General features: G+C 35.2%; 6 protein-coding genes across 10 annotated transcripts; 1 reads left to right on the top strand and 5 right to left on the bottom strand.

The window, feature by feature from the left end:
• Positions 1 to 973: 973 nt before the first annotated feature.
• LOC111464409 (trihelix transcription factor ASIL2-like) lies at positions 974 to 2,675 on the bottom strand. The gene has a single exon (XM_023108606.1). The coding sequence runs from the start codon at positions 2,411 to 2,413 to the stop codon at positions 1,292 to 1,294; it is 1,122 nt and encodes a 373-aa protein (XP_022964374.1). The 5' UTR covers positions 2,414 to 2,675; the 3' UTR covers positions 974 to 1,291.
• Positions 2,676 to 4,248: 1,573 nt separating this feature from the next.
• LOC111464348 (acyl carrier protein-like) lies at positions 4,249 to 6,089 on the top strand. 2 transcript variants are annotated; one of them, XM_023108523.1, is made up of 4 exons: positions 4,249 to 4,491; positions 4,594 to 4,683; positions 5,695 to 5,814; positions 5,906 to 6,089. In XM_023108523.1, exons 1-4 carry the CDS (start codon positions 4,390 to 4,392, stop codon positions 6,032 to 6,034), a joined length of 441 nt encoding a protein of 146 aa, XP_022964291.1. In that variant the 5' UTR covers positions 4,249 to 4,389; the 3' UTR covers positions 6,035 to 6,089. The 2 variants fall into 2 exon arrangements, with proteins under 2 accessions (XP_022964291.1, XP_022964290.1); XM_023108522.1 differs by having other exon boundaries at positions 5,894 to 6,089.
• A 78-nt stretch (positions 6,090 to 6,167) lies between these two features.
• Positions 6,168 to 7,573, bottom strand: LOC111464350 (dormancy-associated protein homolog 4-like). Its single transcript, XM_023108525.1, has 3 exons — positions 7,083 to 7,573; positions 6,834 to 6,912; positions 6,168 to 6,451 (listed from the first exon to the last, which is right to left on the bottom strand). Exons 1-2 carry the CDS (start codon positions 7,321 to 7,323, stop codon positions 6,836 to 6,838), a joined length of 318 nt encoding a protein of 105 aa, XP_022964293.1. The 5' UTR covers positions 7,324 to 7,573; the 3' UTR covers positions 6,168 to 6,451; positions 6,834 to 6,835.
• A 1,559-nt stretch (positions 7,574 to 9,132) lies between these two features.
• Positions 9,133 to 10,911, bottom strand: LOC111464347 (chaperone protein DnaJ-like). Of its 4 annotated transcripts, none has more exons than XM_023108518.1 (6): positions 10,650 to 10,911; positions 10,476 to 10,569; positions 10,326 to 10,399; positions 10,121 to 10,186; positions 9,802 to 10,020; positions 9,133 to 9,697 (listed from the first exon to the last, which is right to left on the bottom strand). In XM_023108518.1, exons 1-6 carry the CDS (start codon positions 10,752 to 10,754, stop codon positions 9,488 to 9,490), a joined length of 768 nt encoding a protein of 255 aa, XP_022964286.1. In that variant the 5' UTR covers positions 10,755 to 10,911; the 3' UTR covers positions 9,133 to 9,487. The 4 variants fall into 4 exon arrangements, with proteins under 4 accessions (XP_022964286.1, XP_022964287.1, XP_022964288.1 ...); XM_023108519.1 differs by having other exon boundaries at positions 10,124 to 10,186; XM_023108520.1 differs by having other exon boundaries at positions 9,145 to 9,725.
• A 5,077-nt stretch (positions 10,912 to 15,988) lies between these two features.
• LOC111464349 lies at positions 15,989 to 16,553 on the bottom strand. The gene has a single exon (XM_023108524.1). It carries the CDS (start codon positions 16,490 to 16,492, stop codon positions 16,172 to 16,174), a length of 321 nt encoding a protein of 106 aa, XP_022964292.1. The 5' UTR covers positions 16,493 to 16,553; the 3' UTR covers positions 15,989 to 16,171.
• A 1,483-nt stretch (positions 16,554 to 18,036) lies between these two features.
• LOC111464346 (CCAAT/enhancer-binding protein zeta) lies at positions 18,037 to 24,114 on the bottom strand. Its single transcript, XM_023108517.1, has 16 exons — positions 23,401 to 24,114; positions 22,676 to 22,751; positions 22,464 to 22,583; positions 22,201 to 22,276; positions 21,943 to 22,011; positions 21,762 to 21,842; positions 21,509 to 21,580; positions 21,320 to 21,412; positions 20,825 to 20,974; positions 20,602 to 20,685; positions 20,367 to 20,510; positions 20,126 to 20,215; positions 19,932 to 20,014; positions 19,450 to 19,821; positions 19,097 to 19,319; positions 18,037 to 18,970 (listed from the first exon to the last, which is right to left on the bottom strand). Exons 1-16 carry the CDS (start codon positions 24,065 to 24,067, stop codon positions 18,314 to 18,316), a joined length of 3,057 nt encoding a protein of 1,018 aa, XP_022964285.1. The 5' UTR covers positions 24,068 to 24,114; the 3' UTR covers positions 18,037 to 18,313.
• Between the last annotated feature and the right edge of the window lie 3,140 nt (positions 24,115 to 27,254).

Here is a 27,254-nt window from a genome sequence, read left to right as displayed (position 1 = left end):
AATTCTGAGAACCAATTTAAGTTTCTAGACCAAGGTTTAACCAAAGTTCCTCAGCTGTTTATCCTTCATTTCTAAATGTCAGCTATAAAATTTAAACACAATTATCTAGAATTGAATGTTTGCTTTCAAGCAAAGAGTGTATTGGCACGGCTCTAACCTCTCCATAGCCAATCGAGCTCCGCTTGGTTCGATACCCCGTTCTAAACAAGATGATACACATTCTAGGTGTTTTCTTAGCAACTAAATATGGTGGGATCGGACAATATGAAATTAGTTGAGATACAGGCAAACTAGTCTCACAAATATAAAAAGAAGATTGGAATCTTCCCATGAACCCAAAATTTAATCGAACTTTTTCGTTCTCCAACGTCTCGGGCTACAAATCCTACAGTTGTGAGCCAGAAAATCTATCCAATATCTAGAGCATTTGAATTTGTTCTTTCGTATGGTGGGATACAAAAAAAAAAAAAAAAAAAAAAAAAAACAAAAAGGCAGGCAGGCATTGAGTATAGAGAAATGAAATGACTTTGGCTCACTTCAATATAAAACCTAAAAAGCATAGCGCTTTCTCACATCATCCCACTTGGATTTGATTTGATCTTATCCGAACTTAATATATATTGTTGACAAAGAAAAGGAAGATCATAGTATCAGATTCAACAATCAGACAACCAATATCTATCTTATCATCGCATGCTTTTCTACATCAAAAAACAAATCCCAAAAGAAAGTTTTTTCACCTCAAATCTCATCCGCTAACTGATTTGCAGGTTAATCTAAATTATTGAGATGACCAGAGCGACTGTTTTTGTCATACAAAGTCAGGGCATGATTTCTCCTATAATCATATTCTGTTTGAATCAGTTGATGAAAAGTGCATCTCTGCAAATTTCAGAATCTGGGTTGACCCCAAATTGGCATCATCTTTATCATTTAATTACCAAAAAGGAGTAGTAGAGGGAAGGAACAGTCATTGATTCCAAATTGGATTTACTTTGATTCATCATTTTGTTCTAATTAACAGGGATTTTACTGAGAAACTATTTGCAATCTTCCAACAAGAAGGTGTGATTGATTATCATCAATGAGGAAAACTAAAAGTAGGTGATTACGATGACGATGAGGATGACTTCTAATGGGTAACAGACTGACTACTGACCACTAAGGCTTTGAACATCTTGATGAAGTTAATTTAGGAGAGAAAATGATAAATTTGGATACACATAAGTAAACTGGCAGGATTACCATTTCCAAAGATGAGAAGGGTATTACCTAATTCTGCAAATCTCATCTAGTTGCTGCTTTCGCTGTTACTGTGGTTGTTGTTGTTGTTGTTGTTGTTGCTACAATGGTGATTACCAGCAGCCACAACTCTTCTCCCATGTTTCAGCTGCGAGATCTCCAATTGAGTTTTCATAAAGAATTGCATTCTTTGCAATTCCAGATCCTTGGCGAATTTCATCCTCTGCTTCTCCATTTCCACCACTTGCTGCAGCTTCGAGCTCTCTGCTTGTTCATACGCTTCCCCAAATTTGAGTATTGCTTCAGTTAATTTGCTCACAGCATTTCGCCATCCCTTTTCTCTCGATCCGTTCCTTCCCTTTTCCGTCTTCCCCATTTGCCCTAAATTTGGATTCACCACTTCCTTCTGAACCCTAGCGCTCTTCCTCCGATAATTTCCTTGCCTGTAACTGTCGCTCGAAGTTGGGGATGTTTCTCTCTCGGAGCCTGAGGAATCGGAATCCGTTCGAGGCCGCTTGTGGAATTGGACCTTCTGAGCTTTTTGCCCCTTTTGTTGCTGTTGATGATTGTGATTATGATGAGCCTGATATGGAATCAGCGACCGATTCACTACAGGAATCCCTAGAGGAACTTTCTGGTTCTGTAGAGGCGGATTTACAGTGGTGGCTACACCTGCGCTAGAAACAGGATTCTTGGAAGCCGGACCGATCAATTGATCCAATCTATCATAAAATGGCCACTTACTGGGCCCTCCTCCAGCACTAATCTTAGCCTTCTCAGTCTTATACTTCTTCTTCACGGTATCAATCCGATTCTTGCACTGAATATCAGTCCTCGGTATCTTCGTATAATCCTCTCTACTACTCACAATATCAGCCACCTCTTTCCAGTGCTTCTGCTTCAAATTCCCTCTACTCAGTTCCAAATACCTCTCTCCCCAAGCATCAATCAGCACCGACGTCGCGCCTTCGCTCCAACAATCCTCTCGTCCACCTCCGCCGCTCCCGCCGCCACTTCCTTTGGATTGTTGATTCGGCAGAGCCAACGTTATCGTATTCTGAGAAGGAGGCGTAGGAGGAGGAGGCGCCGCCGCAACCGTCACGGTAATCCGGCCGTTGGAGATCGGAGAAGCCGGAGATCCACTCGACTGAATCTCATCGTCGTCCTTCATGGAATCTGGTCCAATCGTGAACAAAACGTCACCACCGATCCGGAAATGTTACGCACCGATCTGGCCACTAGATTTTGATACAGCTGCGATATTGGTTCACCGGTGCATGCGAATCGGTCGGATACATTCATGAACCGAACATATGCCGCCGATCTGGGAAGCTAAGGAACGATTGAGAGAGGGAGAAAAGGGGATTAGGGTTAGGGTTTGGGAATTGGGATCGGGGTTGACCGGAGAAAATGGTATAGTTTTCCGTAAGAAAAAATGGGGGACGTTTAATTTGGTGGGGGGGGGAACTGACGGCGTCGGTGGGGGGGACACGTGGCGCAATTTAGGAATTAATGGGTAACGTGGCTGGAGGTGATTGGTTGTAATTTGTACCGGGAGTGACCGTGATGGCGCTGCCGGCATAGCCTCGGGTAGGTAGTCCATCGCTGTTCTTATGTGGTACGATTAATATTTTACTAAAAACTCCAATAATGTCTTGTTATTACCATTTTACCCTCCCACCGGCTGACCTTTACCAATTACGACCCCGGAATAGATGTCCAAGTCCTTTTTATTTTTTTAAAAATATATAATTTTCTAGTTTCGTAAATAATTTTCATTAATTTTATTAAAATACAAAAATACCCTTTAATTTTAAACTATAATTTTCAAAAGTTTTATTTACTCTTTAAATTTCAAAAATACTTTTTTTTCTTTTTTTTTTTTTTTTTTTTTTTTTGTAAATTTTAATTTTTTTTTTATAAATGTAAAAGATATTGATGTTATTTTTAAAAATTTATGGGTATTTTTTAAATATAGTACTAATTATAAATGTATTTTTAAACTTTTTAAATTAGTTGATCGAAACTTTTGTTGAAGAGTATTTTTAAAACGCGACTAGAAGTTCAGAGATATTTTTTAAAATAAAATACGAGGGTATCCATCCATAATAAAAGGTGCAAGTATTTTTTAGATTTTTTAGATTTTTTAAAATTTTTGAAAGTTTAGGAGTATTTTTAGATAAAAGTACAAAATTGATAGATATTTTTATTAATTTAACTTATTATTTATATTATAATTGTTGTTTCTTTAAAACACTATATTCTAAAACTTGTTTTGGTTTTATCTATATATTTTTAAATGTTTAAAATTAATCCTATAATTCATAAAGTCTCTCAAAATTAGTGGCAATTAATAATGAGAAATTTAAATAGAAAGTAAGATTTATTTGAAGTTTTATTAAAAGTATTGAAATTAAAATAGAACAAATTGCCAAATATGGAGACTAAAAGAATATATGAACTTATGCGTTTAAACTATTATATTTTGATTGTTGAATTAAATAACTATTTGGTCTCTATTATGCTATTTGTTTCCCAACTATCTTGTTTTTTTATTTTTCTATTTTATGTTTTCTTTAATGGTATCTACTTTTTAAAACCCACATTTTAAATACTAAATAAATTAGTTTTATAAGCTTGGTTTTTCCCTGAGAATTCATATTTAGTTCCTAAAAATGGTAAAAAAAAAAACAAAACATCGAAGAGCCGACTTGACTTATACTAATATATTGACATGAACATGTTTTTTTAGAAGACTAATATGACAATAAGTGTGATATCTCAAGGAAGGAGAACGAAACACACTAGGGAAACATTTATCTAGCAGACGCATTTTAAAAGCTTAAAATCTTGGGGGAAGCCTAAAAGAAAAAACTCAAAGAAGACAATAAATGCTAACGGTGAATACAAGAAGACTCAAACATTTAACCTTTTATATTAATTAAGTTATAAATAAATATTTAATTTGTAAATGTGTTTATGTTAAAGCAAAGGGATTGAGAGGTCCGCTGTGAAGAGAGGAGAATCATAGAAGCATCCGCCAAACAAGGCCTTAGTTATCATCCAATTCTTTGAAAGAACCCTTCTTATTTTATAAATACCTCTCTTTTTCACCTTCCTTTTCATTCATCTCATCTCGTTACCGACATGTCGTCCCTCGCTTCGTCTCCTCTTCTCACGACGCTTGCCTCAACGACGTTGACAAGTAGCTGCACTGCTTGGCGTTCGCGCAATAGTCTGTTTGCCAGAGTGAGTCTTCTCTGGTCACGTTATTACAAGTTGTTTTTCTTTTAAGGAATTTTGAGTTTCATTCCAAAATTGGTCATTTAGGTCAGTTTGTTTTGTGGGCAGAGGGTGTTTCCCAGCATCCGAAGGGCAAAGGCTGCGAGAGGACTATACCAACTTCCAACCTACTTCAAATCAAACATTTCCTGCTCACTTGTACCTTCCTTACACTTTACTTTATTTTCCTATGCTAAATTATATTTGGACGTTCCAAAAAAAAATTCTAAAACAATAGGTTCAATGCAAAATATGTTAAAAACTACGACTCTAAACCTAGGCAATGACGTGATATTGTCCACTTTAGGTATAAGCTCTTGTGGCTTTACTTTTGGTTTCCACAAAAGACCTCAACCCTTTAATTAACCAATGTGGGACTTCTCTCCCAGTAATCGTCAACAATCCTCCCCTCAAACAAAATACACCATAGAGCCTCCCTTGAGACCTATGGAACCCTCAAATAACCTCCCCTTAATCGAGGCTTGACTCTATCTATGGAACCCTCGAACAAAGTACACTCTTTGTTCAACACTTGAGTCACTTTTTCACTATATCTTCAAGACTCACAACTTCTTTATTGACATTTGAGAATTCTATTGACATGACTAAATTAAGGACATGACTCTTATACCATGTTAGAAACCACGAACCACCACAATAGTATGATGAGCATAAAGTTTCGTCCCTTTGCTTTTGGTTTCCCGTTTCCCCACAAGACCTCATACCAATGAGATATTTCTTACTTGTAAACTCATGATCAACCTCTTAATTAGTCGGGACTCCTCTTCCAACAATCCTCAACAAAATGGACCTTTTATTTTCAAAATTTTCACTTTCTAGGTTGTTGTATAGAAATGCATTTCAAATATAACTTATAATTATTAAAAAAATATCAGCAAATAAGCTTTTTCTATAAATAAATAAAAAGGACCACACGAAAAAGTAACAAAAACTTCCTTATTGATGAGATATAAAGTTGTGTATTAACTGTTACCATAATTATTGGACACATAATAAAAGAAAAAAAATTCAATTTCATAAGCAAAAAAAGGAAGATAAATTTGTTTGAAATTTTTTAAACAAAGAAAAAACAAGTGGAAGACAGCTAAAAGAAACGGTTGAATTTAAGTTGAAGAGTGAAAACTGAGATGGGTGTGTAAAAATGGGCAGGCACAACCAGAGACAATGCAAGTTGTTCAAGAAATAATCGCCAAGCAACTCTCTCTGGAACAAAGCCCAGTGATCCCTCAAACAAAATTTTCAGAATTGGGAGCTGATTCTCTTGACACCGTGAGTCAACTCAAAATTTTAAACCAACAGCTAACAATCAAAAGCTAAGAAAAACTATAATTCATAACTCACATTAAAGGAATACTCACAGGTTGAGATCATGATGGCTTTGGAAGAGAAGTTCGGAGTGTCGATCGGAGAAGGCGGAGCCGAGGGCATCTCAACGGTTCAAGACGCTGCCGATCTGATTGAGAAAGTCAAGACATCCTCTGCAAGTTAAACCAAACTGCAACATATCCCAGTAATTTTGCATTTGAGTTTGTTATGTTTTGTTCATCAGTAATTCATCTGAGCTGATTGTGGTTCAAAACTGATTCAAAGTGACATGAAAACCAAAGAAAGAAGAGTTTTAATCCAAATGCAATGATATTATATACTATACACACATAATTCACAAATGTATTGTTATAAATTATTAAGAACAAACAGAACCAAGAAATCCGTTCTCCCTTTCTGGGCAGAATATTTAATGCCAAGGGGTGGATTGAATATCTGTAGCTGGATCAGTTGCCATTATATACAAAGATATAAATAAATAAATAAATACACTCAGATACATACATTTATAATTTATATAAAATTATTTGGATGCTTCCCCTTCAATAATCGATGTCATAAGACTGTGTTAATCGAGATCCTGCAACATATGCAAAGGCTAAACATTAATCTTATATCAACAACCTTGACTCTACAATTCCTTTTGAAAACTACAGAATCTCAATGAAACAGATTTTATTATTTGTATTCCTTACAGAAAACAGGATCGTTCACTTAGTAACTCAAAGATTTTCAGATTACATTTTCCTCTCATTAGATTATGAACTAATATATTTCATACTGTATGATTCAAAAAGCATGTGTTCAAAGAGGAATGCATCGATTGAAACCTTGTCCTATTAAGTCTTACTTCGATCAAGATGAAGAAATGATGCATGCAAATCCGTGAACAGTAGATAATGCAAATTGTTTGTCTGTGAACGAGAGATCGGTGAATGAAAAAACTAAAAGTAACTCATTACTTCTAACCGTCTTGTTCCATTGATACAGCCGACGATTTTCTCCATGCAAGTCTCTTCGGATGACCTTCTGGCGTCCCAGCTGCACGGAAGAGGAGAAACAAAATTACACATACTACAAACAGGTCCAATGTCCGAATAAATTACACATATTACGCATGTAGTTTCCGTGTGCAATATATAAAATTCTCTGAATACAAATATATCCAATTAAACGATGGATCCAATCGATCCGAAAACTGAAAAGCTCACGAGTAGAAGGAGTCCGCGGAGAGGATTCTCCAGCGAGCAAATCAATCATCCTTCTACTACGATCATCCGAGTTACTCCTGAGAATGGTGATGCTCCGAGTTACAGGAATATCTTTGGAAATCTTAACCGGAGGCGATTCCGCGACCGAAAGCGAATCATACTTGCGAAGCTTTCCAAGGCCGGTATCTGGCGTAGGGCCTGCAAGCGTTTCATCCCATAGCTTGTGAAGAAAAGTATCCATGATTTTCTCTGCAGCAAGAGATCAAAACACGAAACCAAACAAATATACGAAATAGAATGTTCTCCGAGAATTTTGTGGATCGAAACTGAAAACAAATGGAAAATGTAGAAATGGAAACAGCTACTGAAAGAGATGTGGAAGACGAATAAAATCAGAATCGAAAACGTAACGAAGGAGGAAGGATTTTCTAGGGTTCTATCCTGTCAACCACAAGAAGATTTGGGGGAAAAAAAAAGGAGGGAATGTTTGAAGAAGAAGAACAAAGGTTGATCAGGGTCGGGCTTTTATAGCTGCGCTTGATTCAAAAGGGAGATCTTAATTTCTAATTTCTTTATCAATTTTTTGCTTTTTTTTTTTCTTACTAAATATATATTATAGTTAATAATTAAGTGCTTCCTAAATTTAATCCAACTATTTAATTGTGTTTATCCTTGAATTTGTCCAATTCTAATTATGGACGAAATGTCATATTTGAGTGTGTTGAACTAAAAATAATAATAATAAAAATCTTTTAAAGTTTTTTTTTTATTGGGTTAAATTTTTGGAAAACTAAAAATTAGTTCGGTTTGTAAGTTTACATTTTTTTTGGTCGGGGCTCGAGATTATGGTTACAACAGTGTCCTTTTGCCTCTGAGTCGTAAGCACTCGCTACCTGGAGGTAAAACGTAGGATTCTTCTGGAACTCCTTTACTCTCTCTCTCCTGTAAGAAAGATTAATGAGACTGAGTTGACTGGATCGGGCTTTCGCCCATTGTCCAAGATTCCCCACTGCAGCCCCCCGTGGGAGTTCGGGCCGTGTCTCAGTCCCAATGTGGCTGATCATCCGAAAAGACTAGCTAAGCATCATTGGCTTGGTCAGCCTTTACCTAATACTACGCAAGCTCATCAAAGTTGTATTAACATCAATCGCATAGTAGTGGAAAGAGTACCGACTGCTTTACAAAGAATAAATAGGTGAAAGAGAAAGAATCTTTAGTCTTGACTCCTCCCGTCTTGACTTCCTGGTCCCCACTTAATCCTACCTCGGAGAGTATTTAACGCATATAGCTGATATTAGCATTTTGACTTTTTAAAGGTTTGATGTTTGAATTTTATGAGATTTTAGTTATTAAACAAACTAAATAAATAGATTTTTTTTTAAAAAAAAAATTATATATAAAAAAAATATTGACAACCCAACATATCCGTATGTTGAGTTAGTTGTGAACTCTGTTCAGGTTCGAGTCACCAAACTAGAGGAGCGTAGCAGCTGTAAAAGAGAGGAGCGATCAATTAGTTCACCAAACACCAACCCAGCGTCTCATGTTCTCTAGGTCTAAAGGGATCCCGTGCCAAACTACCTCCTAAAATTGCATTGTCGGAGTCGAGCCAGGAATGACTGTTAGTGGACACCCGCCACTTTTCACCGGTTAGAGAGGCCCTCTTTAATATTTTTTTAAAAAATAATTATATATAAAAAATATTGACAACTCAACATAACCCGAGTTGGGTTGTGAACTCTATTCATGTTGTTCGAGTCACCAATCAAATCAATCCAAAATTTTGGATTAATTCAAGAGATTTTTCTAATCTAACCTATGTACACCTATACTTCTCGACATGAACATAATTTTTTTTTTTTATCTCTATATATTGTTTAACTCGAGAAAAATGTAAGATAGAATTAATATGAGTGAAGTATCGACTAAAGCCGATGTTGAGGTTCAAACTTCAAAATAAAATTTTTAAAAATAAGAAAGATATATGAATGAATCGAGACCACATTCGAATAAGAGTAATTTTAAGGATAGGACGTAATTCGAGACCACGTTCGAATAAGGCTCGTGTTTATTTATAAGAATAGTCTTCATTCTTAAAAAGCAAAGAATAGGTAACATAACCATGTAGAAGTTTGTGGATATGTGACACTCGAGAAAAGGAGGGGTACATGAATGAACCGGTACAAAACATGTTGAAAAAAACTCTTGTTGGTATATACAGATAATTTCCACTCGTAAAAAGTAAGAAGCAGGTAACATGGCCATGTCGTAGAGGATGTATGGTAATATTAGGCGATCAGATGCTGAATTTAGATTCTAGATCACAGTAACTTATATTTAACATAACATTGGGGTAAAATTAAAAATTAAAAAAAAAAACAATAAATATTATTAGTAAATTATGTTCATATATTTCCTCCGCCCACGTTGTAACAATGGCAGCTTCCACTAGATTGGCAGAGACTTCTGGACGACAATCCCAATCCCACTCCCATTGTCGTCTGTTGAATATCCGACAAGTCGTCCCACCACAAATCTCTGTTTTCCACTTTTGTCCTTATTGTCCTACCGTTTCCTCCGCCAATTCCTGCTCTTGCTCCCTTCTCCTCCTCCTCCTCCTCCTCCTCTGCATTTTCCTCCGCTCTAAATCCACAATAATTTTCATAAATAAAATATTTAAATTCTTAGCCAAACAACATTCAAAGCAGCATAATCTAACCCCCATTGAGAAGCCTTGCACGTGAGCCTCAAAAGAGTTGGTGTTGTTCATGCCCGACAAATTTCGGTTGTCACTCGAACTCGAACATTCGGAGTACGAGGATGACGATGAAGACGACACATAATTTGCATGTGAGCTCGGTCGAAATCCCTCCACGTCATCGTTTAACATTTCTTGGAACAATTCCTGCAATTTCTCGAAGCTTTCTTCCCCATTTTCCTATCGTAATAACAATAATAAAAATGGCTATAACTCTCACTGGATCGATCGACAAGACCTTGACTAATTTAATGAATGATCATGAGATGGTCGGGCTTACAACATTAGGGTTAGGGTTAGTTTGGTCCATCATGGAAACCATTTCGGTCAAGAAGTCACCCATACCCTGCAAACCAAGTGAACCAAACAGAGTCTTAACATTTGGAGGAGACCCCACCAATTCCCTGACCAAAATTCAAATATTATTTTAATTTAATTCAAAAATAACCGAGGGAGCACCGTAGTTAACATGTGGAGAAGCATACCATATCATCCTCGTCATCATCGCCGTCATAAACTCCGACGTCGTACAACAGCCGTTTATTCGCGTCCGATAAAACTACACCTCACCGGTAGAAGATTTTAAAATAATTATTTATTAAAAAAAAAAAAATAATAAAAGAAAGTGAAATTACCAGAATAGGCTTGCTGAATCGTTTGGAATTTGTTCTTGGCTTCTTCGACGAACTTAGAGTTTCCGGCAGCCGAACACCGATCCGGATGCCATTTCTACCACAAAATCGAACAAAAAATTAACAGAAACAGTAATAAAAGATAAATAAAAAATTACAGAGACGTAATTTAATTACCATAGCCAGTTTCTTATACGCATTCTTAAGCTCCGCTTTGGTGCATTCTTTCTTCAACCCCAAAACGCCGTACAGATCGTCGTTTTGCTCGTTCTTATCAGCCATTCGCTTTTCTTCAAACACTGAGGCAAATAAGCTAGGATTTACAGAAACTCTAGCTTGTAAAACGACGAATCGGAACGATCATCGATGTTGATAAACAAGAACGACATGTCGAATGTGGAGATTGGGAGAAGGTTTGGTGGTTCAAGAACACTCTAGAACCACGGCCCTTATATAGTTTTTTAATTTTTTTTTTTTAAATTATATTTTCGGGAAATTAATATAAAGGCGATGGAAAAATGTGTCTTGGAGATGAACGGCTGAGATTGAATTTGAGCGAGATATTTTCTTCTCATCTCCAGAGACCAGAAGCTTCTATTATTTATTTATTTATTTATTATGGCTTGAGAACCAGTTGTGGGTCCCGCTCGCTTATTTACCGGATAAGATACGGAACCATATAACTTTATTGGTTAAAAAATAACCATAAATTAATAAATAATTAATATTTACTTTGTAATTAAATATTGAAATTCCCAACCAGGAGGCCAGGGGCCACGTCCAAGCACCTGTTTGGGAATCCGTCCACGTGTCTATTTCTTAATTTTATAAATTAAATATTATTTATTTAAAAAAATTAACTCTTCTTTTTTTTTTAAAGAAAAAAAATTAAAAAACACAAATTTTGGTAGATTCATTGAATAATCTCATGTCGATTTAATTTGAAAATAAGAAAATTGAAAAATCATTTAACACGCGAATTAAAAAAAGAAGAAATGACATTATTGTCAAAAATAGAAGGAAAAATAATGATTTTTAATTAATTTATTTAAAATAAAAATAAAAAATAAAAAGAAACGGAGTTTGTGGTGAGAGAACAAAAGCAGGACAAAATAAATATCTGAAAAGGATAAATGGAATCCGAATTTTTGGAATTCTCGAAAAAAAAAAGAATTCTAGATATAGAAGAAAAATGAGATTATTTTTATTTTTATTTTTTATTTATATATAAATAATTATTAATTTAAAATTTCCATTTTAATGAGTGGGATTTTAATAAATAATAATTAAATTTGTTTAAGAGAAAAAAAAAAAAAAAAAAGGCCCACCAACAAAAGAACTTATGGTCAGAACCAAAAGTGGTCCATTTAATGGCCTGATTTCATAAGCCCACGTGAATTCCAACCATATTCACGTGCTAATGTCCGGAAACTCACGTGCCTCTACTTTTCTGTTTTTCTTTTACATCAACCTTCAGTTTTCTTAGTAAAGTCACCGTCAGTTACTGCGCATCGTCTCCTCACCACATTTTTTTTATTCCTTAAATTTAATTTTCCTTTTTTTTTCAACTTATTCTCCCAATTTTAAAATATCTATTTTTATTTAACTTTTTTTTTAATTAATATGAGTCCCCAAAATTTATTTGTTTAGTAATTTAAGAATAATTATTTTCCAGATGGTTTATAGTCTAAATTTAAATATTTAGAAACTATTTTTAAATTTTAACCTTAGTTTATATCACTCGTTTTACCAAAGAAAAATGTTATTGACTTTTTTACTCTTGAGTCTACGTGACAATCCGTGATTCGAAGCATCTAAAAACAGGTCGTTATAATTTAAGTCCAAGACGTTATTTATGAAATGATTTAGAGGAATTTTTCCAAACGTAGATCTTATTTTATATATATAGTGACCACCTTACATATATATATATATATGTATATGTATGTATACAAATATATATATATACAAAAAATATATATATATATATATATATATATGTGTGTATATGTATATATATCCTTTCATTTCCTTACTTCATATATTCAATTATTTATGAACATAATATTTTCTCTTTGATTTTTATAAATTATGCCAATTGTGTTTTATCCAAAAACTAATGGAAAATATCAATAAAATATATCAACCATTGTAACGGCCAAACCCACACTAGTAAATATTGTCCATTTTGGTCTGTTACTTAAAAGTCATCAGCTTCAAGTGGACAATATCTTGAGGCTGATAGCCATGGGCCAAAGTAAACAATATCTATTAGCGATGGGTTTTGACCGTTATAAATGATATTAAAGCCATACACCGAGCAGTGTACTAGTGAGAACGCTAGGCCTCCAAGGAGGTTGGATTGTGAGATCCCAAAGTAAAAAATATCTATTAGTGGTGGGCTTTGACCGTTATAAATGATATCAAAGTCATACACCGAGCAGTGTGCTAGTGAGGACGCTAGGCCTCCAAGGAGGTTGGATTGTGAGATCTCACCTCAATTGTAGATGAGAACGAAATATTTCTTATAAGAGTGTGAAAATTTCTCCCTAAAATATTGGTATTAAAACCGTGAGGTTGATGGCGAAATGTAATAGGCCAAAGCAGACAATATCTACTAGCGGCAGGCTTGGGCTGTTACATAAATTTAATAGAAGAATATAGCCACTATTATGACTTCTTTCTTGTACTAAACTCAGAGTACCCCGAGGTTTAGAGAATGAGGAAGAGCATACCTTCTCTAAGTTGAACGTTTATACGAGAACCCTTTAAGTTCTTATTTTATTTATTTATTTATTATTATCATTGCAGTTTCTCATCAAATTAGGTTAAAAATAAACTAGATCGAATTGAATATGATTATTACGAGTCGTGGAATATGCTTAACACGTGCCTCTCGAGCGGTTGACTACAGGGTCGTTCCTCAACCGAGAGGTTAGATTTGGGCTTTGGCTCAAATTCTTTTCTTCTTTTTTGCTTCATGACTTGATATTTCTACGTTGACCTAAAAGTTGTCTCGTATTGAACCTTTTTCGATTTGTTTTCTTAGTCCAAATTTACTCGTAACATCAAGCCCATTAGTCTTTAAATTTTATGTTTAATGCTTCGGTTTACGTAACCAAATTTTGCTTGTTTGTTATTTTCAAAAACCGATCCACCGATTCATTAAAGTTTTTCAGGCTGTTCACATAAATTAATCGAGCCACTTTTCAAAATCCAATCAATTTTCACCTAAATAAAATTTTGCATTTATCACAACGCTCTACTCTGCTTTATGAAGTCTACTTTGTCATACTCCATCGATACCTGTTGTGCGGATTCCTAAAATTTTCAAGCGTTGTGGGTCAGAGGCATACATAAAGTATGTTCTTTTCATGATAAACAAAGGCCAAAATGAAGAATTGGGTCTCGACCTAATCCTCCCTTCATCACGACCTTGTGGAGTCAATCACGATCATTTTTTTCTTGGACCCCTTTTGCCCTAACGTTTCCTCGTTCCTTCCCCATCTAAATTTTCACAACACTGATCGAGATCATTGAGGATAACGCATCCTCACCTTCTAAACAATTTATTAAACCATAATAACGGTCAACGCCTAACGAGCTAAACTATATGCACTCGATCAAGAATTCAAAGGTTTGAATCCAATAACTAATTAATCCTTTAATTTGATTCTATGAATTTGCCCATATTGTTTAAATAGATAAAGAGATTATGATCTGTCATCACAATCAAAGTTCCTTTTTTTCCTTCCTTTCTCCATATATTTCAGAACGATCACCTTAAAACTAATCAATGTATTTAATTTGTGATATCCTACGTTCGTTAGGGAGGAGAACGAAACACCGTTTGTAAGGGTGTAGAAACTTTTCCGTAGCAGACGCGTTTTAAACCTTTGAGAGGAAACCCGAAAAGGAAAATCTAAAGAGAACAATATCTGCTAGCGGTGGGCTAGGGCCGTCACAAATGGTATTAGAGCAAGGCATTCGGCGATGTGCCAGCGAAGAGACTCTTCCCCGAAGGGGGATAGACACGAGGCGATGTGCTAGTAAGGACGTTGGGCTCCGAAGGAGGGTGGATTTGGTGGTGGTTCCACGTCAATTGGAGAAAGAAACGAGTAACAGCTAGGATGTTGGGCCCTGAAGGGGGTGGATTGTGAAAGTTCAAAGATGACAATATCTACTAGCGGTGGGCTAGGGCCGTCACAAATGGTATCAGAGCAAGGCGTCAGGCGATGTAACAACAAGGAGGCTCTTCCTCGAAAAGGGGTAGACACGAGGCGGTGTGTCAGTAAGGACGTTGTGCCCCGAAGAGGGAGGATTTGGTGGTGGTCCCACATCAATTAGAGAAAGGAACGAGTGCTAGCTAAGACGAAACACCTTTTGTAAGGGTACGGAAATCTTTACCTAGTAGTTGCGTTTTAAAACCTTGAGATGAAGCCGAAAAAGCCCAAAAATAACAATATCTGCTAGCAGAGGGCCCGGACTGTAATTCATTTGGAAGTCTTAATAGATGCTTAACACAATAATGAAACGACTAACCTCATTCTCATGACAGCTTTCTTTCGTACTTCTATTTGTGTTTTGTTTAATTAATGTTGACTCTTTAATTAATTAACACTAATTACATTTTAAAAAAACCCATTAATTTATTATTATTATTATTTATTTATTTATTACTTTTTTTTTTTTTTGCATAGCCATTGAAATCATTGTGTTTGTGTTTGGTTGTACATGAACCCACATTTGCCAAACTCGTAAACCGAACCAACTTTTGTGGTAGGCCAACACGACTAAACCTACTTCAAAAACGACGAGCGGAGATTATTTAACCACTTATTGAACACAAAATTGAAAGCTCGAGAACTCATTAAAAGTAAATAATAATGAAAAATTATCCATGAAAATTGTTTTAATAAGGCTAGTGCTCTCCGAATCGTGTTGAATAGTCAACCATCACACGGCTCTCAAACCCAACCTGTGGTGGATCCTAGGAGACAGTCAAAGTGTTTGATCCTTTGCCCCATACTTTGAGATGCTCCTCCCCGCTGATCAAGCAGCGAGGCTACTTGTGATAGGCTGAGTTTGAAGCTACTATCCTTCGGTTCGAATAAGTCAAGTCCCTTCAGTCGGTTTGCTCATGTGGTCTTCCCTAACGTTCAGAAGTTGTTCTAGTTTGAAAAAGGAACATGTATCGGCTAAACGCTCTGAATGAATAAGAAATAGACAAGGAAATCTCTAACTTGATTGATGGAGAATTTTGGTGATAGTGACAAGAAAAAAAAAATTCTACTTTGACCCCAAATGTTTAAGCAAATCACTTTATTATCAAGAAAACAAAAAGTCTATGGGGGTTGACTGCAAATATAAACTAATAATGACCTATTTTGTAAATATGGAAATTTAGAAAGGTAATTTCTGGTTAATTAATTAATTTATTTAATTATAACATAAAAAATTGATTAAAATGACGACATAATAATCCAAGAATTAAAATTGAATGACGTAAGCAGAAATCTTGAATTATATTTTATAATTAACAATGATTAATTATCACAAACTTAGCGAAAAAAAAAAAAAAAAAAAACATCCCAGCAACCATCAACTTCTGAACAAACTTTAGGTACCAACATCTTTACACCGTAATTAAGTTATTCGACTTCGGATTATGGATTTCATTCCCCGTCACCGTCGCGAAGTCAGCAAGTATAAAACTCGACGAGTTCCTCTGTCGAGCTCAATTGCGCTGCGGAATTCTCCAACATCCACAACAAATGCTCGAACATGACAACTTCACAAGAGATCACCACCGCACCACCTTCGTCCGGTGACGACTTGTCAACCAACTCTTGAAATAAAGGGTGTGCTATGACATCGAGCCTAACGAAATAGGGTCGTCGGGACTTACCGACGTAGACCGTGGCAACCGATACTGAGCTAGAGCTTCGGCCGAGCTTGGCGATCGAGGGCCATCGTTTCATGGCTGACTTTAGCTTGGTGAGAGTTCCAGGTTTGACCATGGCTCATAAAATTGTAGAGAGAGAGAGAGGTTTAGAGAAGGGTGAGGGAAAGGGAAGAGGAAACTTCGTTATATAAAACAATGACTTTACGTGCATGGCCCACGCATTTTGTTAAATAAATAAAAGCAAAATTGTCTGTAATTTATTTTAAAATATTTATTTAAAAAAACATTCCATTACAATTATATTATAATTATATATATATATGATTGCAATTACGACATAATAATCAAAATACGTACAAGATTTCCACTCAACCAACTTCATCAATCACAACCAAAATTCTTTTTTTTTTAAGCAAAAAAATATAATTTAAAAATTAATTAAATTATTAATCCGCGTTGTCGTTGAAAATTGAAAGGGAATTAAAAATAAAAAGGAATTATATAATATTTAAGAAAAAGGAATCATGCAAAATAATAATAATTAAAAAAGAATGTTGGAAAAAAAAATTGGTTGCCTTTAATTCAACCCCTTTTTTCTTTGTTTTTATTTTTTATTTTTAATGTTTTTATTTATTTATTCATTTTTCCCACTAAACATCATTCAAATCCATCTTATGAAAAACAGGTTGGATCCCTCTTGTACTCTTGTACTTGTTTAGTCTCGTACGTTTCCTCCATTTCTTTCAAGTTTTTAGTAAGAGCGAATGACGGTATTCTGCCTAAATAATAGACATAGGTAATAAATAAGATAATATTAAAGATTTAAAGTCATAGAATTTCTTGATATGAGATACTTCTTAGATCTAATAGAATTGTCCTTTGTTTTGTCTTGACTTAGTGACACATCAACTAAAGTAAATATGGAATCCTTCTCCCAATTATCGGCAACCCGACACCAAATTTTACAATGCAAGATCCGGGTTAAAAACTTTCATCCCGTCTTGAGTTTGGATTCCTAACCCTACAGGTTGGCTGAAACCGAAAGAACGATAACGATATTCATCATTCCAAGTTAGTTCGGTTCAACATCGACGTTGCTTGCACAACAAATCCAACCCTGGAAAGCCCTCACTCACCTCCATAGCTAATCATATGGAGACACTGTCAGCAGTGAAAGCCAAGTTTTAGACACAAATATAAAGGGCATTCCTTGAATGGTCCAAATGAAGAAGACAATAAAAGGGACAAAAAAAGCAGAGGAGTTGAATGGATGTAATGTAAAGAGTAATCTGTGACAAGGTGTTATCCAATATACAAAGCGATGGTTCTGCCACCTATGTTTCATCAAGCACAAACAATGCCGCCCCCTCCTTTGTTTCTTTTTTAACTAAAACCCTTCCTATCCTTATTCTGTGTTTGTTTGGTCACGGAACTTTACAGCTCGGTCCCAATACAATAGATTGGGATCATTTCGATCCAATCATTGAACTAATCATCATATCAAAACAAGATCATTTCGATCCAATCATTGAACTAATCATCATATCAAAACAAGATCATTTCGATCCAATCATTGAACTGATCATCATATCAAAACAAAAAACTATCTCCTTGGAGATCAATCAATCAATCAGAGATTGCAGCTTGGAATCTTGGAGATCAATCAATCAGTAATATGGGTTTCATGAATTTGAAAGAAACAAACAAAAATTTCAGACGTTGAGACAAAATCAATCGAGATTTAGGAATCATAGGAGACAACAAATTTCTGATAGAGAATATCTTGGCAAACCTGATATCAAGAGCCAAACAACCAACATGGTCATGCGGGCTCGGGTTGATTTGAGCGAAAATCGAATATAAAGAATTTTACTAGTTTCTATCATTTTGTGTTTGTATGGGGGATGGGAGCTGAAGAAAGAATAGGAATTACCTACTACTGGCGAGAGCCTCTCTTCCTCTTCCTTGCTTTCGAATTTGATTTTGACTTCAACGACTTTGACTTCGTTTTAGTAGAGTTCTTTTTATGAGTATTGTCCTCGTTAATTAAGTGCTCGTAATCTTCAAGGCTTGCGAAGGGGGATGCTTTTGTTTTCTTCTTCTTTTTGGGTTCGTCGTCAGAATCCCGTCCTATGTCGTCATCACCGCTTAGCATTTCATCACTAGAACCTAAATCTTCTCCACCTGCAATGTTGGAGTGAATATCCATCTCCTCATCACTCATATTACCAATCAAGTCTTCATCATCTTCATCAGCAACTTGATCCAAGTCATCATAGTCATAGTCACCATCTGCTTCACCAGAAGGATCGGCAGAGTCCAACAAGTTCTCGATCTCTTCGTTATCACTCTCATCCCCACCAACCATGTCAACATCGGACAGATCTTCGGCGGCATCATCATTGTAGTCAGCCTCACCAACCAAATCTTCTGCAGCTTCCTCATCTGCTCCTTTCTTCTTTTTCTTCTTCGGTTTCTTTGAGGAGTTCATTTTGAACGTATAGAACTTGTGGAACACAAGATCTTCTGGTGGCACATCTTCCTCGGCCAATGACAAGATTTCAGGTCCAATTAAATGGTTGTTCATGTCCAACTGAGGAAAACAAAACATGAGTCAGCTACCGAAATCCGATTCATTTTGTGAAGTCACTCGACAGGATTAAAGAACATGAAAGCATCAGAAGCAAAAAACTGTATAATAACGAAGTCAAATGAGCACCTTCTTGGCTGGTTCTATTTGGGAGCCACCATGCCATGTGCTTGCTTTTGGTTTCTTCTCCATGAACTTGTCCAAGAAAGCTGTAAGTGATAAGTCGTTCAGTGGGTTCCCGTTGTAGACAATATTAGCACCGGAAAGAAGCGTTTGAGCCATGGTAGCGACAGAAGGGTGCACATGAGAAGCTAGAACTACAAGCTCCCACCAGCTTGCATGATCTGCATTACTGGTGGTTCATTAAGAACTAGTGAGCGAAAGTCGACACTTGGCGAAAATGAACAAAAGAATTAGAAGTGAAAACTGTATCTTCATTAGATTCAGCATTCAAAATGATGGCTGTTGAGAAAGCAAGTTACCAGTAAGATGGCTCCCTGTGCCGTGGATTGTATCCTCCAGGAAGTGACAGCCCCTTACAAGGTGTGTGAGACTGTGGCTTGTTTTCACCAGGTTTTTTTATGGCAGGTTCAGCAGTGTCTTTAGAATCATCTCTCATGAGCAAATCCCCGTCATCATCTGACATTTCGTCTTCAGAATGAGAGACTGGTGACTCATCCTCTTCGTCAGAAGAATCACTTTCGGAGGAAGCAGCATCACTGCCACGAACAAGCTTGACATCATCTTTATGTTCTTTTAGTTCGGTGCTTGTTTCCTTTATATTTTCTTCTTCAACTACATCTTCAAAATGTTCAAGTTCATCATCAACTGACTCATTCTGGAGAACCATATTCCTGTAAAACAAGACTGTATTAGATTTAACTGAAATGGACGAATATTATTACTCATTAAACTCAAACTTAGAATAATCGATCCATCGATGCTTGGAAACAAACAGCATTACCATAAAGAAGGCCTAGCTTTAAGAGCTTCCGAAAGGAGAAATAGGCATCCACATGCATATTGAGGTGGTTGTTGAAGAGCAACCTGATCATCATATCATAGATTGAGATATAGTAATTACAAAACAAATCTAAACTCCCAAGAACAAAAATGTAAACAACATTGGAAGAAAGAGAAAGAGAGAATGAAACTTGCCTGCAAGATACGCTTCGCATAAGCAGCCACACGCTTCAAGTTCACATCATTCTTCATTGCTCTCAGAAGAAGTCCAATAAACATTTCAGCCTGAAAATAAATCAATGAAGACCTTTTTCAAATTTGGATACTCGTAGAAAAAGATTGGGTATGTAAAATTATGATAATGATGGAGCGCTGTTAAAATTTCCAAAGTAAGAATCAGCAAGTACCAAAGTTAAAAAAGAAAGGAATTGCTTGCCTTAGAAGAGTTCATGGCAGCTGGAAGTAATAATTTCGAGTACAAGGCACGGTAGAAGCGATCACTGACAATCTGATTCTTGGATGATACTTTATCAAGAAGCATAAATCCTTGAACTGCTACATTGAAATTCTTTGAATGAACCTGAAAAGGCAGGTGTTTACTGAAACTTGAGCACTTTGATAATGTACCCCAAAAAGCTTAAAATAAAATTGAAGTATGTCGTCGAGCTTACTAGCTGGAAAAGCATTGGCGATTGGACCTCAATGATGTCATCAGCTTCCTTGCTCAAGACGAAGGGAAACGCTCTATTTACTCCCTATAAGACATCCCCACAGTGAGAAAGTTCAAAACAAGAACAGAGAGAGAACTCCCAAAAATAGTATCAGGAAGAAAAAAACATCGAATTTGACTGTAGAAAATGTGTACTTTTTGAAGAAAATAAACAGAATACTAACTGTTAGAAGAGCAGACAAAATCCTAGAATCCATTTCGACATGAGATTCTAAAGGATTTTTTGCTTGTATGTCTTTTGAAGACCTTGAAGCTTTTTTCTTGTCTTCTTCGCCACTTTTTTGCTTCTTTTGATCTTCAGAAGCAACCAATACCTGCAATGATTACATACAAACCATTTTATTCAAATGACCATACGATGAGTCCCAAATAATGAAACTAGATATTTGAGATGATTTGATTGGATCAACAAATAAATCAACCTTATTTTTTCATTTATCTGTCATGCGTACCAAATTAGCCATTGATGGTCCAATAAGCAGTCAAGCATCATATGATTAGATAATTCCATTGATAACAAGGACTTCTAAAATCACTCAAACTTCAAGATGGAAATCGGAAATTTTTTATGTTTGCTAAATTTCAATTTAACCAAATATTTAGAATAGAGGCAAAGATTGATATTAAACAACTGAAGTAGAAACTAATTCTGCCAATACCTTGAACAATGCAAAGTACACATCTATCAGACGTTTGGCCACTTGCGGTCCATCTCCTTTCTGGCTGAGGCGCATTTGGCTCAAGAAATTTACCTACATATATATAACAAAAGCATTTACAGTCAACTAATTTGCTGCACAATCTCATATAAAAAGTCAGGATAGAAAACCACAGTAAAAGATACATACAGCATGATACTTTGCTCGTAATCCCAAATGAGGTCGAAAAAGGAAAGTGTCCACCTCGTCAATAACCACAGCCTATACAAAAACATTTTTTGTGTAAAGCGTGAAAAAGACTAAAGTTCTATATCAGATATATTTGCCAATCTGTCAGGTTCAAAATCTTGTAAAAGAACCACCCTAAAATAAAGCATCATTTTCTTGGATGATGGAAAACGGATTGATGAGATACCAGCAATGTCCAAGTCTAACATAATACCTTCATGTTCGGATGGTCAGACAAAAGATTTGATAAGTGATAATCAGCACTAGAAGCCGTCTTATTTTCAGGATCACCCAACTGGAAGATAATATTATGTAAATATTAGCAATATGATAATCTACAAGTATATAAATATTAGATACGAAATAAGAAAGAAATAAAGTGTTGTTCAACTCACTTTGTTAACTAGTGCTGACAGTAACCTGCGCTCTTGTTCAGATTTACTCTTAAGCAGCACATAAATGGTCTGGAACAATAATGAAATGTAAGCACTTTAGGTTGGTCTTACCATAACCTATTCATAAAGTTAAGTTGAATATCGACGACATATTATTGTTTCTGAGACTGAAATGCTCAAGAATCTTAGAATATGACTAAATCAATGAAGAGAAAAGGTGGGAAGAGATTGAGTTAAACTGAGAGTCAGAAAAACAACCTTCAATGCCTTGTTTTTTAGTGCTGGTAGGTCATCTCTTGATGCTTCCTCAAGTGCAATAACAAATCTCTCATACCTTGTACATTTAACATCAGACAAGAAATTAAAAAGTCCCCAACAAAAGAGCCAAGAAGTAGTGTAATTACTACAAGACAGTTTAATATGATGAACCATATATATTAAGAAAAAAGAATAAAATATTTCATAAGTTGACAAACAAGAACGAGGCATTCCGCTCAGAAATATATTAAAGTGCGAAGTACCTTTGCTTCAGACATTCCTCCCAATACCAAAACAGCAATAGAGAGTTGCCATCCTTTGTATCAGGAAGATGATTTAATGGCCGTTGTAGTAAATTCTTCAGTTTTCGATCAGGCAACAAACTGATAGAGAGAAGAGGCAAGTTTATGATAAGCTAATCCATAAAACTAACACGCCATTACTGCACAACAAATACCGCAATTAAAGACGCCACCTTGAGATAAAGAGTTCCATCAACGCTTCAAAACCCATCAATGCATGGCGCTTCCCAACTTTTGACGTGACCATCCCTTCAAAACCAAACCAAAAACACCGTTTCATAACAAAATGAGATGCAAGGCTCCAAAGTAACCATCAAATCCTCCCTATTAATTTAACTGACCATGCTAAACAAGCCTAAAATAACATGTTTCATTATGCAACAACAGATCAAATAATCAAAACTCATCTTCACTTTCGAGTCTAACAATCCAAGAGAGCCTAAAATTTTGTACCTAAATTATCCACTAAACATTCTTACGACACAATTTCTTGCGACCCTACAACATTTGATTACCAAGATAGCTCGTAGGATATTAAATAATAAGTAGGTAGCCACAAACAATAGAATTTTTATCACTTCTAAAGCCCAAAAAGATGCTTAGAAAGCAACAATTCGTCAATTTCAAGCTACAAATATCCAAACGTTCAAAGCCTGCAATCAAAATGCTCCTCTATAATGAGAATGTATGTCCATAATGCAAGAAAGAAAGAACACAAAGTTCCCAGTATCCTAATTTAGCCATTAGGCCATAAAGAAGTAAAAATATTATACATACATCAGGCTCAATGAAGAAAAATAACATGAAAAAACCAACATCCGCAGCATAAACAAGTGAAAATTTAGCAAGCCAAAATCTCAAATAAAACGTTCTTCACAACAAAAACCCTAAAACATACCTAACAATGCATCAAGAGACCTCAAATTGGCAACTGGATTATCCCCCACCATAACTGAAAATGCCGAAACCTTATCAGCAGCAGTACCCGACCTTTGTGTGGTGACCAACATCCTAATATCTCCACTCTTGCCTCTGGAAGCTTCATAATCCTGTGCATATTGCGCCATTAATCTCTCCCCAAGCTGCCTCTTCTTCTCCACCACTTTCTTCCACTCCTCCAAGTTTTCCAATGCCATCTTCTTCTCATTTCCCATAACTTTCCCTTCCAGTTCCGCAGCATCAACATACCACGCACCCAGAACACTAGCTTTCACTAACGGAAGCTTCGGAAGGTTCTTGAATTTATCAAAACTTCGAGGCTTATCGTTGCCATCGTCGAGCGCGAGAACAGGGGGCTTACGCTTCGGCTGTTCCTTGGCTTTGGGATTGAGAGATTTAGGATTCTGGCTTTTGGTAGGGCCTTCCTGTGGAGTTCGTTTTGCCTTATTTTGGTGTTTGATTGCCTTGAGAGGACCTTGTTTCCGAAAATCGACATCGTTGAACCCTGAAGATGGTGCTGAAGATGCGAGGCCAAGTGAAGAAGCGAATGAAGCTATGTCGGCTTTGAGAGTGTCTATGTCGTCCGTATTGTTTGAAGCTTTGCTGGTGGCTGCATTAGCCGCCATTGTTGCAGAGCTCGTGAAGTTTTTTCGCAGCAGGACGGGGGACAGGGTTTTAAGTTTTAATGAGTTCAGTGAAACAATTTGGGGGTTTGAAAGGTCTTGGATCAGATATTGGGCCGATAGATGGCCCGTTTTTGGTCGGTTATTTGGGCCTAAAGTTCGGCCCATAATTGTACCCAAACCCTAAAAGATAATGGGCCTCGAACTACGGCGGCCCATTCGCTGATTGTGGAAAGGAAGGTGGCCCATCAGGATGAACACGACTCTCCACAATGATATAATATTGTCCACTTTGAGCATAAGCTCTCATGACATTGCTTTGGGCTTTCGCAAAATGCCTCAGAGATAGTATTCTTTGATTATAAATATCATTCCCTAAATTAGTCTAGGCCTAACAAACCTCAATTGGGTTGTAGGCCGTTTCAAAGCCAAGCCTAATGGCCCTACGTCGGCTTTCTTGATTGGGTTTTGCAGTCAGCACGGTTGGGAGCATTCGCGGGCTTCACAGACTCAATCGTTTGGCGGTCTTCAACCTTCTTAAGTTGCCATGGATTCCTCGTCTCTTAACACCCCAGAGCTTGATAAAATTTATCAATGAAGAGAAGCAAAGAGCTATTGATATAAATTAAGAGACATCAATCATACAATATGCTTCAATGAAATGGAAATCACTACAAGGGGAGTAAGATTCGGATTACCTTGTTGATCGAATATCTCAAGACAAAAACATTGTTTGAGATTCGAATCACTAAACAAGCAAGATCGATCATGTCTAACTTGAATGATTCTTGTTGATCAAATATCTCAAGACAAGAACACTTGATTGAGATTCGAATCGCTCCACAAGCAAGATTGATCATGTCAAGCTTGAATGATTCTACATGCAACCTAAACTACATAGAATGGCAAAGAAACTTAGTCATTGGCTAAAGAAGAGCACAAATGCTCCTCTTACTGCATTTTCTAAGTCTAATTACAAATACAATATACATGGCTTTATATAGCCTCAAAATGAAACTACTCATCTCAAGAGTTGTAACATTCATACTTAATGGTGTTAATTAACCATAATGTAATTGTAACCTAAAATAAATTAAAAGTTTTAAAATACATTAATGAAATACAATAATTCTAAATTATTCTAAACTGTAATCCATCCAAAATTTAAAACATGAAACTTCTTTCTTCTTTAACGTGGCATGAATTGAAATATCTTTTGATAATTTCAATAGTATTTTTTTCACATTTTCATTTAAGCATATTGTATGATTGATGTCTCTTGGTTCATATCAGCCATAGTTACTAATCTGTGATTTCTGGTATAAGAGTCATGCCCTAAACTTAGTCATATCAATAGAATCTTCAAATGTCGAACAAAAGATTTCAAAATAAAAAGAAGCCGAGGCTCCTCGAACGCATAATAAAGCTTAAAATGACGATTTCAACCTCTTTTGAATCACTAAAATCAGGAATAAAATAAAAAAAGTTATATTCAAATTAAAATGAAGTATAAAATATCAATCATGGACCAATCAAACTATAATCGACCGATGGTTTAGTTGTTTTTAAAATAAAATAATTATATATAATATTATATTTAAAAATTTAAAATAAATAAATTTAAACTTACTATCTTTCATTATTATTAATTTAAGAAAACAAAACAAAAGAAATTTAAATTTAATGGCCATGGTTATCATAATTTTTATTATTATAATATAAAAAGGAAAGAAATTCAAAACGATGACCATTCATTAATATCATTATTATATAATTATTATTTAAAATTAAAAATATATATTAAATAAAAGAAAATTTTAAATTAAGCATTCTAACTCTTCTTATATAACACATTTTCTACTCCACACAATTTTTCTATAATTGTAATCTTCTACTTCACACACAATTTTCTGCTATTTTTAAATTTAATTACGATGCATTTTTTGACGCAATATCTATTACTCAACGAAAGAATACAGATTTAAGAATAAGAGAAAAAATTGGGATCGATGTTCCAATATTCATTGATCTTGATTATAAAATAGGATACAAGATACTAAATAATATCTAAAAAGAAAATATAAACGGACTAAATCTTGATTATAAAATAAAATATATTACTATTCAAACTCAACTTATTACGGATATCTAAGATATATTTCCTGACTAATATATTCTTCAAGTTACGAATATCATATATTCCATAACTAATTCAAACTAAAATAAGTTGCACTAAATTATGACATTTTTAAAATTCTAACATTTATACCAATTTAATCTTGAGTTTGCTCTTTGAATTCATAAATAGAGCAGTGGTTTTGCTCAATCCCGTAGAAAGAGTTGAGAAGATTAACTCCGTTGTGGAAAGAGTTGAGAAGGTTAACTCGTAAATAGGTGGTTGGAGAAGCGGTAATTTCTAAGTTTTTTTTTCATAATTGTTTATTATTTTGAATTGAATTATATTGGTTTATTTTGACTTGGAGTAGAAAATTATTTTTTTATTTTTTATTATTATTATTTTTTATTTTTTTTTGTAATTTCTAAGTTTTTTTTTTCATAATTGTTTATTATTATGAATTGAATTATATTTTTATACTATTTTTGTTTATTTTGACTTGAATTACAAAGTTAAATTCTTTTTTTTTATTTGTCAAAATTCTATTCACCCTCTCTCATACAATTTTTATACAATTTTTAGTGAGTACAGTAAAGACAAGACAAGATCGAGAATAATGACACTTTCTAAAAGAATGAAAATACATAAATGATAAAAAAAAAATAGTCTTATTAAAGTTTTTTAGTTTTTGTTTGTACCGTGAAATCACATGTCCGAAGCTAAAGGTTTTATTTATTTTGATTATAGTATAAGTAATTATAGTAAGAGGTTAGAATAGTGAACGAACGATCAACAACACTCCTAAAAAACTACGCCTCAATTTGATAAAATTTATTTAAATACTTCGTACAATAAAATTTAAAAATATTAATCTTAAGTCCGTAGTTTTTGCCTAATATTTTAAATTGTCTAATAAAGAATTTTCAATTTTTGTTTAAGTTGTGAGTTGGAGAGGGACGAGTACGGAGATGGGTATCTAACCCGTCCAAATATATTATTTTTTCTATATACATATTAGAATGATTCGAAGATGAATTAAATCATCTAAATATTAACATAGATTAAAAATAAATA

Source organism: Cucurbita moschata, unplaced genomic scaffold, assembly GCF_002738365.1.
Source record: "Cucurbita moschata cultivar Rifu unplaced genomic scaffold, Cmos_1.0 Cmo_Scf00030, whole genome shotgun sequence".
Taxonomy (NCBI): Eukaryota; Viridiplantae; Streptophyta; class Magnoliopsida; order Cucurbitales; family Cucurbitaceae; genus Cucurbita; species Cucurbita moschata.
Note: the sequence above shows the minus strand (reverse complement) of the source record. Positions and strands in the feature narration are given on the sequence as shown.

What these genes read in the sequence shown, in the direction of transcription:
- LOC111464409 (XM_023108606.1), bottom strand. Translation starts at nt 2,413, where the DNA reads ATGAAGGACGACGATGAGATTCAGTCGAGTGGATCTCCGGCTTCTCCG.
- LOC111464348 (XM_023108522.1), top strand. Translation starts at nt 4,390, where the DNA reads ATGTCGTCCCTCGCTTCGTCTCCTCTTCTCACGACGCTTGCCTCAACG. An exon ending in GCAATAGTCTGTTTGCCAGA is followed by an intron (nt 4,492 to 4,593) that starts GTGAGTCTTCTC and finishes TTTTGTGGGCAG; the next exon opens with AGGGTGTTTCCCAGCATCCG. An exon ending in CAAACATTTCCTGCTCACTT is followed by an intron (nt 4,684 to 5,694) that starts GTACCTTCCTTA and finishes AAAAATGGGCAG; the next exon opens with GCACAACCAGAGACAATGCA.
- LOC111464350 (XM_023108525.1), bottom strand. Translation starts at nt 7,323, where the DNA reads ATGGATACTTTTCTTCACAAGCTATGGGATGAAACGCTTGCAGGCCCT. An exon ending in TCCGCGGACTCCTTCTACTC is followed by an intron (nt 6,913 to 7,082) that starts GTGAGCTTTTCA and finishes TCTTCCGTGCAG; the next exon opens with CTGGGACGCCAGAAGGTCAT.
- LOC111464347 (XM_023108518.1), bottom strand. Translation starts at nt 10,754, where the DNA reads ATGGCTGATAAGAACGAGCAAAACGACGATCTGTACGGCGTTTTGGGG. An exon ending in GATTCAGCAAGCCTATTCTG is followed by an intron (nt 10,400 to 10,475) that starts GTAATTTCACTT and finishes GGTGAGGTGTAG; the next exon opens with TTTTATCGGACGCGAATAAA. An exon ending in ATGATGACGAGGATGATATG is followed by an intron (nt 10,187 to 10,325) that starts GTATGCTTCTCC and finishes CTTGGTTTGCAG; the next exon opens with GGTATGGGTGACTTCTTGAC.
- LOC111464349 (XM_023108524.1), bottom strand. Translation starts at nt 16,492, where the DNA reads ATGGTCAAACCTGGAACTCTCACCAAGCTAAAGTCAGCCATGAAACGA.
- LOC111464346 (XM_023108517.1), bottom strand. Translation starts at nt 24,067, where the DNA reads ATGGCGGCTAATGCAGCCACCAGCAAAGCTTCAAACAATACGGACGAC. An exon ending in CGCCAATGCTTTTCCAGCTA is followed by an intron (nt 20,511 to 20,601) that starts GTAAGCTCGACG and finishes CTGCCTTTTCAG; the next exon opens with GTTCATTCAAAGAATTTCAA. An exon ending in CACAGGGAGCCATCTTACTG is followed by an intron (nt 19,320 to 19,449) that starts GTAACTTGCTTT and finishes ATGAACCACCAG; the next exon opens with TAATGCAGATCATGCAAGCT.